The sequence below is a fragment of the Heterocephalus glaber genome, unplaced genomic scaffold (assembly GCF_053883595.1).
Source record: "Heterocephalus glaber isolate CG9 unplaced genomic scaffold, H.glaber_assembly_v1.0 deba00001472, whole genome shotgun sequence".
Lineage (NCBI taxonomy): Eukaryota > Metazoa > Chordata > Mammalia > Rodentia > Bathyergidae > Heterocephalus > Heterocephalus glaber.
Genome location: NW_028258315.1, coordinates 78,332,746 through 78,347,066, shown reverse-complemented (window position 1 = coordinate 78,347,066; position 14,321 = coordinate 78,332,746). Strand labels below are relative to the sequence as shown.

Below are 14,321 nucleotides of genomic sequence, written 5' to 3'. Positions count from 1 at the left end.
TGATGCCACTGTTAGTGCAAGTGTCCATTAACAAAACACTAAAATGGCCAACTTTTTTTTTTTTGAGAAAAAGTCTCACTGTGGCATTCAGGCTGGCCTTGAACTCACTATGTAGCCCAGGTACAGTCCTCAAACTCACAGTGATCCAAGGGCTGGGATTACAGGCGTGTGCCACCATGTCCAGCCACTATTAGAAAAGCCTTTAGTTAACGAAATTCTGGGATATAATTTGTGGTCAGAAATGCACTATATTTTAGTGGCTGTATCATGAGTGTATGTTGGCATGCATCTTGCCTCATGCTTATGTGGTGTTGAATGCCTGAGTTTTAAACTTGTGTATCTTGGTTTTTTAAATAACCCAACCAGCCAGGCATGGTATCAGATGGCTGTAATCTCACCAGTAGGAAGCTGAGGCAGAAGGATCGCCATGATTTGAGATGACCCTGGTTATACATAGTGAGACCCTGTCTCCAAAAAAAAGAAAATAGCCCAACCAAGCTGCCACATATAGTGACTAAAATTATTCATTTTAAAGTTTTCTTCAGATACATTTATCCTTTTGGTATAAGTCGTAAACCGAATTAAATAGCGTGTGATTATTTTCTCTAGAATGTATTCATCCTTTGTGCCTGAAACTGTGTACCCTTTGAATAAGATTTCTCAGTGCCTGGCAGCTGCCTACTTTGTGCTTCTGTGAGTCCCACTATTTAAAATTCCACGTATAGATGAAGTCATGCTGTCTTTCTGTGCTTGGGATTTTTCATTTAGCATAATGTCCTCCAGGTTAATCCATGCTATTATAAAGGGCAGGATTTCATTCTGTTTTAAGGGTGAATAATATTCCCCCCTATATAGACATATACAGTGGACCCTTAAGTTGCAACCGGCTTCACATATGAACAACTTAGGTTACGACTGGAATTTTAGTTTTACAACCAAAGTCGTGAGTTTGCCACCTGCTTGTGTGGTTGTTAACAAAGATTCGTGATGCCACAAAAGCATATGTAAGCATCAGTCTGAGCCCAGATGCTTGTGTTTGTGGATGTCATTTTGGTCAGTGCTTTATATAATTGCTACGATTACTGCTATCAAAGTGGCCCCAAAGAAGCTAAGCAACGAAGGGAAGGTGAAGAAACCAATCACAAAAAGAAAGAAATTGTAGAGAAATATGAGACTGCTGTTTGTGTGACCAGTTCTCACTTGATCCTAGCCAAAAGACTGAGAAGCAATTGTGTGACCAATCTTCAAGTACAGCATGTAAATCCACCATCTTGACAATGATACAGAAAAAAGATTTGTATAAGGAAGCTAGTATTGCTAAAGGTATTACTCAAAATTAGTAAGTCATGATCAAAACTGTTAGATGAGGTAGAAAGGCTATTATTAGTAGTGTGGATAAACGAAAGGATGGCAGGTTATAGCCTGATTCTTTAATTTGTGAAAAATCCAGGACTATAAATGTAGATCTTGTAAAGGATAATCTATGAATGAATGATAGTGCTGAAACATTTCATGCCAGTAAGGGGTAGTTTCACAATTTTAAAGTGAGAACTGGCGTTTATAGTGTAACTAGGCACGGTGAAGCATCCAGTGCTGATAAAAGGACTGCTGAAAATTACATACACCACGTCAAAACGATGACACAGGGAAATGCCTTTTGCTCTCATCAAGTGTTCAACTATGATGAAACTGGCCTTTTCTGGAAGAAAATGCTCAGGAGAACAAACATTATTACTCAGGAAGAGAAGAAAATGCCAGGCCACAAACCTAAGAAAAATGTGGCCTTAAATTATACAGAAGAGAGACTTTGAAAGCTATGTAGAGGAGCCTGGGCCTTCAGTTGACCCTGTGGTCATTGTCACTATAGCAGAGTCTTGCAATGGTGATGTTGAAGAACTGGTGGAGAAACTGTCTACAGAGAAATTTCAGCAACTTCTGGTGAGCAACAGAGAATGGCAGCTGAGGAGCTTTCTGAAGAGTGAGTATCAACAGTCAGTGCAGCAAAGTTCTTCTGAAATAAACGAAATCCTGAAAAAAATGGACAGAACTACAAACATTTGTAGAGATGACCCACCTAGATAGAGAAAAATCCAGTCATTCCTTTGCTTAGTGACAATGCCATGTCATACTACAGAACAGTGTTAAGACAAAAACAGACTACCTTAGACCAGTTTTTAGTTCTAAAAAGGTTGAGACCTAGTGAGCCAGAAGCAGGTCCTAGTGGGCTAGACTCTCCCAAGGAGAGAAGGGGGCACCAGGGAGCCAGATTCCTGATGTTCTTATGGAAGGGAACTCTTTTTACAAACAATAACGACCTTCCATTTCATCCTCCCTTCCTGCAAGCCAAAGATATCAACTTGATTGGTGAGTACAGGATGGTGTTGTTTCTGGTATACTAGGCACATTTTATAACTCTTTGATGAATACACTAGGAAAATTATTGGTGTTTCTGGTAAATCATGCACACTATACAACCCTTTTTATTATGAAAAGGTTAGGGGGTGGTTTAGAAGGTTCAGAACACATTATGGGTATTTTCATTATTTCTCATGGGAAAAATAGTCTTGACTTAAAACCAACTTGAGTTACACCAAGCCCTCCCAAATGAATTAAGTTAGTCAAGGGTCCATTGTACATAGAATATGTTATTGTGTATATACACATGCCACATTTTATTTACCCACCTGCTCATGGACAAAATAGTGTTTTAAAAGATGATTAAATCCCAATATTTAGCCTTTTGAAATGAAATGAGGCAAGACCTAAAATAGCATGTATATTGTACTTTGAAATAATTGGATAAATTAAGCATATAATTTAACATTTTCTGAGCTAAAATTAGGGTACATTGTTTGCTGGGTTTTTAAAATGTTGGGCCAGGGATATTTAGCTCAGTGGTGCCACTGCCTGCCTCACAAGCACAAGGTCCTTGAGTACGATCCCCAGTACCAAAAAACATAACAAAAAAATAAAAATGTTAATACATTAAACAGACAAAGTTGTATACATGAAATCGTTTTTTGTTTAGCAAATAGTGTCTTACCAACTATTGCATAATAGTGCTTGGAATGATACTTGCAATGTGGTTAACTACTTTTGGGAGACTGGGCAGGTCAGGAAGAGACAGTTCGGGTTTTGTTCTGCTCTTTGAGGATTAAAGTAGGCATCTTATTTGTATATGTGTTAATGAGTATCTGTGGTTTACTGATAATTCTTTAGGATTTTTACCAGGAAGTCCTTAGGATCTCCTCACTTTTGTTACTGCTACAGCTGTAGTCTAGGTTATTGGTTATTGTTTTGTTTTGTTTTTGGTACCGGGGATCAAACTTAGGACCTTGTACTTTCGAGGCAAGCAGTGGAACCACTGAGCTAAATCCCTGGCCCTGTGGTCTAAATCCAGTACTAATGATATTGGATATCATTAGTCTGTTAGGCTCTCTGCTTCATTCATTGACATTTGAATGTAGTTTATTTCAGAATAGGCTGATGTTTTCTGTGTTTGGGATTTTTCATGTCTTAAGAGACTGGTTTTTAGTCACTTTGCAGAAGTGGTAAAGAGGAATTTGAATTGGTAAAAAGAACTGTGTAACATGATCCTAAGACATTATCTTTGTTTTTACTTTCCATCTTTTCTTTTAGTTTTCATTTTTATTACAGTTACGTACTAATATAGTTTAAGGACTTGAATATCTCCTTAGGATCTTGCATTAGTTGCTTTCCCAGCACTGAAACAAAATTCCCAACAGCCACAACATAAAGGAAGTGAGGTTTATTTTGGCTTACAGTTTGTATAGGATTAGATCTAAAATGTCCCCCAAAAGTCTCATGTTCAAAAGTCGGACCTTCCAATACAGGTATATTGGGTGGTGGGGGGGAGCAGTCTAATAAAATCCTAGACCGAGGAAAAAACATACGACTTTTGGGAAGTGATTGGATCATGAGTCAATCCACTGATGAGTTTACAGCTGAATGTATTGTTAGGAGGCAGGTCACTGAGGGCGTGACCTGGGAACGATGTATTCTGGTCCCTGGATCCAGTCTTTCTGCTTCCTGGATGCTGTGGGTTGAGCAGCTCTCCTCTGTCATGCCTTTCCACCACTCTTGTTTCTGCCTTGCCAGCCATTCAGCCATGGACTGAATCTTCTGAAAACCATAAACCAAAATAAACCACGCCTTTAAATTGCAGGTGTTGGAGATTTAACTGGAGAATATAACTCTTTTTCCTTCTGGATTTACTATCTTTTCTTCCTTTTCCTCTTCTGATTCTCACCTTCCCCACCTGATAGTTTCTATACTATGTTTTCATAGTTGTCTGAACCCTCCAAAAAGACATTCAGAAGCATTGGGTTATGTATGAATTTTATCCTTTTTGGAGCTTTTTGTTTGGTTATCATATCAGGCTCTTTTGCTACGGTCTCTTTTGGGCACGGTACTGATCTCCATTGAATTTTGTTTCTTTTTGTCTTGTTTATGCTTTTATCTTGTAGAGTATCTTCCCTAGTAATTTCCTGAAAAGAAATTCTTGGGAGATAAATTTCTGGAAAGATTTCTGTTGTTGAAATATATTTGACAGTTTGTCTGGGTGTGGAATTTGTATTGGAAATCATTTTGAAGACATTGCTCCAGAACCAACTATTCCTACTGCTGGGTGTTGAAATTCAAAGCATGCTGATTCAGAGTCCCTTGCATATTACCTTTTTTCTCCATGGAAATGTGAATGTGCCTTGTGTAGGTATAGTTTCTAAGTACTGTGTCTTTTCAACTTGGAAACTCATGGCATAGAAACTTTTCTTAAACTTTCTGCTTCTCTGTTCTCTGGGATCACTGCTACTATTCCAGTTTTGGACCTTCATAATGTTTGTTTATTTTTCTCCTGTTTTTAACCTGTCATTTCCTTTTTTAGGAGATTTAGCTTTACCCTTCATAGAGTTTTCTTCTCTTAATCTTGTTTTGGCCTTATTCTTGTTTTATAATTGCAGTGTTTTCTCCACTTTTAGATATTAATGATAAACCTATTTTGAAATTTCCTTTTCTCTATAACTTTGGTTTTCTGAAGCTGGCCACTTTCTAGTTTGTTTTTTGTTTTCCATGTTACAAAGGAACCATCTTCCATGGCCATCTTGTACTTAAGAAGCCTTTAATGTCAGTTTATTTAGATCTTCCCTCTGGGCAGTTCCATAGTGCCCAAAAAAGACTGCCTGGAGAGTGAAGATGAGGCTGTCTTCTGGGAGATGAGCGGAGGAAGGAGACTGGGGGTTTCATCGTTCAGCAGGCACAAACTCATGTTTAGCACAGCACCTCTGGCCTCATCCATATTAATGACTCCTGGTGTAGAGACCCTTCTGTTTTACTCTCTACAGAAAACAAACCTCAGTTCAGCAAGATTTCTATTGCTGCTTAACAGTTTACTACAAACTTAGCAGTTCGAAACAATACACATATTCACTATTTCACAGCTAACATGGGTCAGGCACAGCTTATCTTAGTCTTCTGCTCGGGATCTCTCTGGCCTGCAGTCAGGGAGTTGGCTGGCCTGTGTCCTCTTCTGAAACCCTTTCAAGCTCACATTGTGGGTGGCAGAATTCAGTTCCTTGCAGTTGTGGGATGAGGCTCACACCTCCTAGCATCCACTTGCCATTCACCATCCCTCTTCATAAGCAATTTGTTTCTTCAAATCTAGCAGGAGACTTTCTCCCATCAGGAAAGACTGTGTCTTACATAAATGAAACATGACCTTGTCCAAGAAGTGTCATTCCATCAACTTTGTCGTGTTCCATTGGCTAAAAAAAAAAAATCACAGCTTCTGCCTACACACTCGAGAAGAGATCGAGAAGCCCATCTTAGAAGTGTTTCACAAGTGGTCTTGGAATTTGCTTGCTCTTTACACATAGTTTTGACCAATCCTTACCCTTGAACTAATAAACCTTCTTCTGCCTCACTCCCAAGTTCCAGAGGCACCACAGACTCTTGTCTTTTGGGAAGTACTGTGGAATATATGGGCTCAGTCTTGGCTTCCTTCACGGCCAGTTTAGGATTAACATGTTCACGATGGGCCGATAATTCATGTCTTGCTGCCCAGCTGCTCTAATTTGAATTCCATCGTCTGATGTTAAATAGCTTATCCCACAGTTCAAGCTGCCTGATGGGACAGTCATGCATGTACCACAGATGGTTCAAGCTGTCAGGAACGTGTTAACACTTCCTGAATATATCAAACCCTTTACCACTTGCTTGTTTGCCTTTACTTCCAAACTTTTATTGCTGTTGTCTTCTTACTCATTTTCCTTATCTTTTGAGGTTTATGGCTTACTATAATGTTGGTAGATTTTAGAGGAGTAAAAGTTGATGCATGTATTCGGTCTACATGTGGTTCTCCCCCGCCCCCCACCGTCCAACACTTAAGTTAGGGTTACTTTTTTCTTTTAAGATAAAAAGATCTTAAAATTTCCCCCTTTATATTTCATATCCTTTAATTTAGGCTCTTAACCCCATTTGGGACTTCAAAGTCAAACTCCTTGCCTTTGGTTTGAAGCAACTGCCTCCTTTCTTTTAGTCACAACTTTTCTTGCTTTTTGCATCCAACCTATCCTAAATAGGTACATACGTACCTTAGCAATTAGTTCTCTGAGAGTTTGTTTTCTTAGAATATGACACATGTTTGTTCATCAGAACCTTTCTCTATTTGGGAATATTGCCTTATAGTCCCTTGATGTTAAACTATTGAGGTCGTTTTAGGAAGCACATGATACCAACGTGAGGTCACATATGCATGGTCATGTGTTAATTTATAAGCCAGGCTGGTAGCTGACCAGTGGCCATTGGTGAAAGTCCTGTGTATCTGCTTCCCAGGCCCAGTACTAGACTTGTTACTTGGGCAGCTGTGAATGTCACATATCAGTGATTAATCTGCGGGCCTATTTAGTAACTGCTGCAACACCTAACTTTGTGAAACCTGTTGTCTGCTGTTCAGCTAGGAGAGGAGGGTATGTGTAAATGGCAAGACTGAGTCACTCAGGTGAGAAAGTTTCAGTGAGAAGGCAGGCAGACCCTCCCCTCTAAGCCCAGCCCTGTATTTGACATTTAAGGCTCATTCAGTCTCTCAGCCTCTTAAAAATATAAACTGCCTCTCCCTTTCTGCCCCCCTTTCTGTCTAGGCCATTTGGGGCCAAGAAAGACACTAGAGACTCCCTAAGTATGGAGTAAACAGCTCTCCTTACCCCCTGACCCTATTACTTCCTCCTAGTGGTTCGGAGTTAGGGGTCCTGCAGGGGACAGGGCAGGAACAAAGGGGTTGCAGAAGCATCAGCTTCACAAAAGAATTGAGCAGTGAGTGATACTGTATCCTCAGGCAGGGATTAGCCTCACATTTCAGTGTAGGTCATTCCAGTGACTGCTGGACTTGCCAGTGCCTCTGTGAACCTAAAATGCAAAATAGTGGAAATCAGAGTGGATCTAAGTTCCTGGATTTTGTTTGGGACAAGCCTAAATTCTGAGCTGGAAAAAGTAGGTGTCATGTTCTATATACCTGCCTTTTAGTTTTAGGAAGGGGAAAAAACTATTTCTTGTTCTCTTTGCAATTCAGGGGTGTAGCATTTGGAGCAGTCAGTTGAACTGATGCTTGTTTCCCACTGAGTTGTCTTCATCAAGGCGGGTACATTCTCAGCATTTCTGGAGTTGTAACATTATTATTGAAATCTCCTTAGTTACTTTTCTGGTTGTTGAGACAAAATACCTGGCACTCAAAGTTGAAGGAGGAAAGGTTTATTTAGCTCACAGTTTGTAGAGGTTTCAGTTCATAGTTGGCTGGCTCCAAGGCAGAGTGGCACATAGCTGAGGGACCTTGAAGAGGAGAAATAGTTCATTGCACATAGGATACAGCAAAAACAACAAGGGGCCTTAACAACATCTTTCTGCCCCTTTAATCTTATCCAGACTACTTAGGGTGGGTAGCACTCACACCCTTAATTCTAGTGCTCTTGAGCCTAGCAATGCACCGTGAATTATTCAACTGTCACACTCTAGATCCAGCCATCTTTGAAAAAGCCCCACCTAAGACTGAATGAGGCTTTGGGGGACATCTAGACACAAGCCATAACACCTCCCTACACTAAGTACTTTGTGTGGGATATGTTTATTTGCAACAAGTTTGTTTCTGCAAATAAAGTGAACTAGTTTTTAAGAAATTTTAATAACACCTTTTGGCAGATCACAAATTTTGTTTCTCTGTAATTCCAACTTCCATCCAAATGTGAAAGGGAAATAGAAATAATGTAGAAAAGGCAGGCTTGATTAAACAACTCTTTACAGTGACTCCAAAGACAGATAACTGTATTAAGCTCTATTGGTAATGTGGAAAGTATCCTGTGAGGAAAACCAGGATTGGCTTGGCCTAAACTGATCTTCAAGCGTTATGACATTATACAAGCACATCATTTCTGAATCTTTCCCAGTCTTTAAGATAGGTATAATGATACCTTTAGTAATTCAAAGAATTTGGATAAAGATCAGAAGTCTGAAAGAACTTTGAAAATTATATATTTTTCTGCAAATGTTAGGGTTTTTCTGCCTTTATGTTCTTGGAATGACATTTTAAATGTAGAATTATTAGATCCGATCAAATCATCTGTAATAAATTCTAGAGAACTCACCTCAAAAACTTTTGCTTGTATAAATTATTTTCAACTTTATTCATGTATTATTGTTTTGACTACATGAGAGAAACCACTATTGACTATTTAGCTAACAGTTGATGTTTCTGCATTAAAAATGGGAGGAAGAGCACTCTGCTTGGAAGAAGGATCTCCTGTGTGAGCTGCCAGGTCCCCCTAACTCCTTTTTAAAGCAGATTTGCTTCCCTCTGTTGGGAATCAATTTGAGCCCTTTGATTTTCACCGTTGCTGGGTTTGCAATCTCTCCTGAGATTTAGTCTCTCAGCTCCCTGTCTGAGAGTATAGTGTCTGGAAAGAGACTAGGAAGGAGCACCAGAATTGAAGAGAAGTGAGAAGGCAAAACAGTGAGATGATGTCCAATCATTCTAGGTTATTTCTAGGTTTTCAGATTAAATGTCCATGGAAGCTTTTATCATAGGGCCCATGTCTCTTCTTCAGCATGACCACAGAGATGTCAAAGACTGGAACCCTGTAGTCATAAGTGATTTTCAAAGAGTTTTGGGAATGGGAACAGTTAAGAACTTTTTTTTTTTTTTTTTTGGTACCAGGGATCAAACTCGGGTCCTTGCACTTGCGAAGCAGGCGGCAAAACCTCTGAGCTAAATCCCTGGCCCCTAAGAACATATTCTATAAATGATTGTTTTAGATTCTAACCCACAAGTGTAGTGCAGGTTGAGTATACCTAATCTGAAAATCCAAAATGCTTCCAAATTCTGTACTTCTTAAAGTACAGAAATGACACAGATGGAAAATCTACACCTGACCTTATGTGACATCACAGCCAACATTCAGGCAGATTAAAAATATTGTCTAAAATTACCTTTAGGCTATATGTATAAAGTATGTAAGAAGCATACATGAACTACAGTTTGTACTTGGGTCTGTCACCAAGATAGCTTATTATATACATGCAAATATCCCCCAATTCCCAAAAATCTGAAGTGCAAAACACTTGTTTTCCAAAGCATTTTGGAGAAGGTATACTCAGTACTCATAGATCCTAAGAAACAAGAATGACTGTATCAGCCCAAGGATGTAGCTCAGTGGTGCCTGGCAAGCACAAGGTCCTGAGTTCAATCCCTGGTACCGCAAAAATAAAAAAAGAATGTATCGAAAGTTCTGTCCTCGGATCCTAAGATGCTGTGTTCTAAAAAACTGAAAGCTGGGTTTAAATAAAACAAATATTGAATGGTAGAGTAAGAATGGTGATAGCCCAGATTGAGTAAGCCCTTATTCTCTGAAACCCTTAAAGGAGTAGCTTTCTAGTCAGAAACCCTATTTACCCCACAGTAATCATAGTTTCTTGCTCTTACTACTTTACTTTCTCGGTTACTAGGTGAATTGAATTCTGTCATTTTCACCTTTTGTTGTTCTTCAGAATGAAAATACATTGTCCTGGGGCCAGGGATTTAGCTCTGTGGTTTCGTCGCCTGCTGCGCATGGATCCCTGGTACCAAAAAAAAAAGAAAATACATTGTCCTTATAAAAGAGAAAATCTGCATCTCATCCTCCAGGTCTAACCACTAGTAAGAGTTTGTTTGGTAATATTATGTATCTTATAAAAATGAGGTTGTTTGCATACTGTTATGGAGCTTTTTTTCCCTTGATTAATACATTATGGATTTCTTTCCCTGTTTTGTATGCATACCCCATCTTATTTTGGAGCTTACACAGTGTACTACTGTGTAGTTGTATCATAATTTATGTAACCTGTCTCCTGTCAGCAATTTAGCTCATTCCAAATTTTTTCACTCCAATTATTTTCATTATACCTAATAAGGATTTTATAAAATCCTTATGCTGTAGCCATTGCATACATCTGGTCATTTCCTTAGGATGCTTTCTGAGAAGAAAAATTTCTGTTTCAAAGGGTCTGTTAGAAAATTTTGCCATTCTGATAAGTGAAAGGTTACCAGTGTTTGAGCTTCTCATCTCCCCCTTTACTGCTTTCCTATAAATATGATTTATGCTTTTTGTTCATCTTTTGCTGTGTGCATGTGCTTTAATTTAAGTGGTGTCTCCATTTCAGTGCCCCCAGGAGGAGATTCTTGAGATTCTTGAATACATCCACCAAGTTTGTTTCAAGGTGTAAAGGATAAAAGTAGAATTAGGAAGTTGAGGAAGAATAATCAGTAATGTATACCTTATCAGGCTAACTCCCACAGTGAGACTTGCCTACTGGGAAACTCTGGGACACTGGGTAAAATACTCGATGGTTAGGGTTTCCAGGGTGCTTCAGAATTATGCCACTCAAACAGTTGTTCATGGTTGAGGCTACTCTTGAGCGAGTGTACCAGTTATTTATTGTTGGATAACAAACACCATAAGTATGTGGTATAAAACAACTGCCACCATTTGTGATTATTATAACCTTTCTTAGATCTGGAGGCTGACTGGGGTTGAGCTCATCTGATTGGTTCTCACTCCCACTCTCTGAGGCAGTTCCAGAAGCTGCTGGGCCTGTGTTCTGAAGGCACCCTCAGAACCCTCACAGGTCTGGGCTAGGATGACAAATAGGTAAGGACTGGGTCACCTGGGGCCGCTTAGGTGATTCATAGAGTCTCTCCGTGTGGACTCTGAATTATGAAAGCCTCAGGGTAGCTAGATCTGCTTAGCGTCTCCAAGGTGCACAGAAAAAGAAACCTACAGCTGCACAGAAGCGAAGGGAAAACTATCCATTTAAGAAAGAAAAAAAAAAAAACCGCGGCTGGGAAGCCACACTGCATCTCTGTTTAATGTAAGTATCACCAACCTGTATTCAGAGAGAGGATAATTAGACTCTTATCTTGAAACTTCTCCAAGAGATATCTGTCTGTAGAACCACCCCAGGGAGTTAATTTACCTGCACTTTTGCTTGTTGCCATATAGAGAGATGTGGGTGAGGCACTGACAGCCTCTGCTTACAAGCTGTCAAGATACCTGTAGCTTCCGAACCTTCCCAAAACTATTCAACGCTACACTTACAGTTTTTTCTAGCTCTTAAAATTTTTAATTTTTGTTTTGTCTCGTAATGTCTAGTGGAAGTAAGAGCCCAACAGTTACTTCAGTGGTTAGCCAGTTGGACTAATGTCAAACTTCTTGGCTTCAAGATTGTATTACAAGGCTGAGGTGTACCATCAGTAGAGGGCTTGCCTACCATGCCCAAGTCCCTGAGGCTGGATCCCCAGCACTGAAGAAAAAAATGTATTGCAGACCTCAGAGCTTTTGATTATATGGTTAATAATTATGGATTTTTACTATATTCAAAATTAAACATTAAAAATTAAAACATTAATAGCATTTTAATGAGAATAACAGTGTTCCAAAACTAAAAAACTTAGAAGGCTAGCATTGTTTCACATATTTGTAAATTGCTTTACTATCTGCCTGATTTAATAGAAGACAGCTAGATTTTTAGAGCCACTTCTGCATTTGGGCTGTTGTGGCATCACATCTGCTGCAGCCCTAGTAAAACCTCACAGTACAGTTTGGAGTGAATGGGAGTAAAAGTGGCAGATACTGTTTTAATTTGTGAACAGTTTTGACCTTGTGGGTTCCTGAAAAAGGGCCTTGGAACAACTGCTTAGCCTTTGCCTGATGGAAATGTCAGTTTTAGCCAAAAGCATCTTTAGCCCCCAAATCCACATGAGTTCTGTACTGAGGGAAGTTGCAGGGACTAGACATAGATGTCCTGGAAGGAGGGTGCAGGTTGAGGATGAAGGAGCAAGACAGAGTATGGTGGTATCCACGCATTCTTGGGAGTCTGAGGCAGGAGGATCGCTCAGACTCCCAAGTTTGCGACTTAGACCTTGTCTCAAAATAAAACGTAAAGAAGGGGGCACCAGGGATGTACCTCAGTGCAAAGGCCTTGGGTTTAATTCAAGGTAGGAGAGGAGGGGAGAGAGCTAAAGAGGAGAGGGAGGAGGGAGGAAAAGGGAAGAGAGGAAGCTGCCACAATTACTGGGCAGTACAGAAAAGTGTTCTGAGATGCCTTATAAACAGGGTAACCATGAAACATCCACATAGAACATTTTGGGGGGGTTGCTTGTTTTGTTTTTTTGAGGCAAGATCTCACTATGTAGTTCAGGTCAGCCTTGATCTCATGTAGCCCAAGCTGGCCTCTAACTGATGGCCATCCTCCTGCCTCAGCCTCCCGAGTGCTGGGATTACAGGTGTGCGCCACCATGCCTGATCACATTAGAACACTTTTGAGAGCAAATTTACCAAACAATAAAATTATACATTTATATCACAGTGATAAGTGGCCCAAAAATCACTGCATAAGATTAGACACCTCTGTAGCAAAATACTAAAGACCGTTTCTTGCACTTTAACACCTGTATCAACTCCCATTTTTCCCACTGACCTGCCTATTTCCCCTATTTCACGCACCCCTAGTCTGAGATTGGCAGCAGTTGCAGTATGGAAGCTGCAAGAGGTAAAAGGATGAGTGAATGAGAAATGTTTAGCTGAAATTAATTTCATGATTAAAAGTATGTTCCAGGAATCCTGCCTTAGAATTGAGTAAAACCTGTTAAGTTCCTGATGAGAATTTTGATATTCTTTAAAAGTTTTCCTTGTGACACTGTTTGTTGCTTTTGGGATTCAGCATGAAATGTGGAGGGTACAAGTGTTTTAACTGTCTCTTCTCAAGAAGTTTCAACAAGATCTGCTTTTCCCCTAGCTGCCCTGCACTTAACCCACAATACAGTTATCATTCCAGTAGAATTGGTCATGTCCTGTGAACTGATAACTGTAAGAAGCAGAAACTAATTGTTTAGTCATTCAGTCAGCAATTTTATGTATACCAACAGAAGCATTTTCTCTTAAAAAGCTGGACTGTGAGGCAGAGACCTTGGTTTTGGAATATTTATTGGGAAGAGAGGAGTAATTGCCACATGCTTAGAAAATTTGATTCCTCATTGATGCTATTTTTCTAGCAAATTAGAAAGGTTCTAAGTCAGGCCTGTGCAGTTCCTGCAGAAAACAGCTATTGCTGGACCTACCTTTATCCTGAATGTACCTACCTAATTTAACCATTTATAGAAAATGGCTTTTGAGACACAAGGGATGCTGATCTTCTAATTCTAATTAAGGCCCTTGATATGGAACTAGTTTGTCTTTTCATTTGTTTGCTTATTTACCCACACCACATACTGATAGGCAAGAAGCTAAAGCATGATTCCTTAGCTCAGTTTACTAAAAACTCTCATAACCCAGCTATTCCTAATTGAGAATACTGACCCCATGATGTCTGCTCTTTACCATCCTTACTAATCCTTACTGGAGTGTTCTAACCCTCTGCTGACAGTTTATCTTGGAAGCTGTTTTCTTTTTAAAACTGTGTCCTTATTCTATAAGGATATGTAATTATTGGGATGTAAATTTCTAGACATTACTACTTTCTAAAGCAGCAGCATATGTAGTAAACCTATAATTGAATCACTAGCTGGGCAAGCCTTTGTGGTGTTATAATTATTCCACCTAATTTAAAAACCATATATTTTAAAGCAGTAGTACATATTTGACCATTTGATTAAACATTGTTAGCTGATGTTAAACCAGGCCCTATAGTATGTATATGAAATTACTATTCTCTAGAGAGTTAAAGTCTGATGTCAGAGAAAAGCACGCACCGAAATGATGATAGCGTTCTGTGTAAATATCCCCATA

At 39.5% G+C, this 14,321-nt stretch overlaps 2 protein-coding genes across 16 annotated transcripts in view; one reads left to right on the top strand and one right to left on the bottom strand.

Annotated features, from left to right (window-relative positions):
- Ube2e1 (ubiquitin-conjugating enzyme E2 E1) overlaps positions 1–14,321 on the top strand; it is a 76,983-nt gene that overhangs the window by 51,297 nt on the left and 11,365 nt on the right. The window contains exon 3 of one of the 7 annotated variants that reach the window (XR_015439535.1): positions 10,048–10,195. The exons of the other annotated variants lie outside the window; for them this stretch is intronic. The gene's annotated coding sequence lies outside the window, so the exon portion shown is untranslated. The remainder of the gene's footprint in view (positions 1–10,047; positions 10,196–14,321) is intronic. 7 annotated transcript variants of the gene reach the window in all.
- Positions 3,755–14,321, bottom strand: part of Nkiras1 (NFKB inhibitor interacting Ras like 1) — a 51,959-nt gene continuing 41,392 nt past the window's right edge. For 7 of the 9 annotated variants that reach the window (XM_021238725.2, XM_087182212.1, XM_087182218.1 and 4 more), the window contains 2 exons: positions 10,031–10,116; positions 3,755–7,839 (listed from right to left, as the gene is read on the bottom strand). In XM_021238725.2, the coding sequence (XP_021094384.1) occupies positions 7,794–7,839; positions 10,031–10,116 (132 nt within the window). In that variant the 3' untranslated portion in view covers positions 3,755–7,793. The remainder of the gene's footprint in view (positions 7,840–10,030; positions 10,117–14,321) is intronic. The other 2 variants (XM_087182215.1, XM_087182213.1) reach the window with 1 other exon arrangement.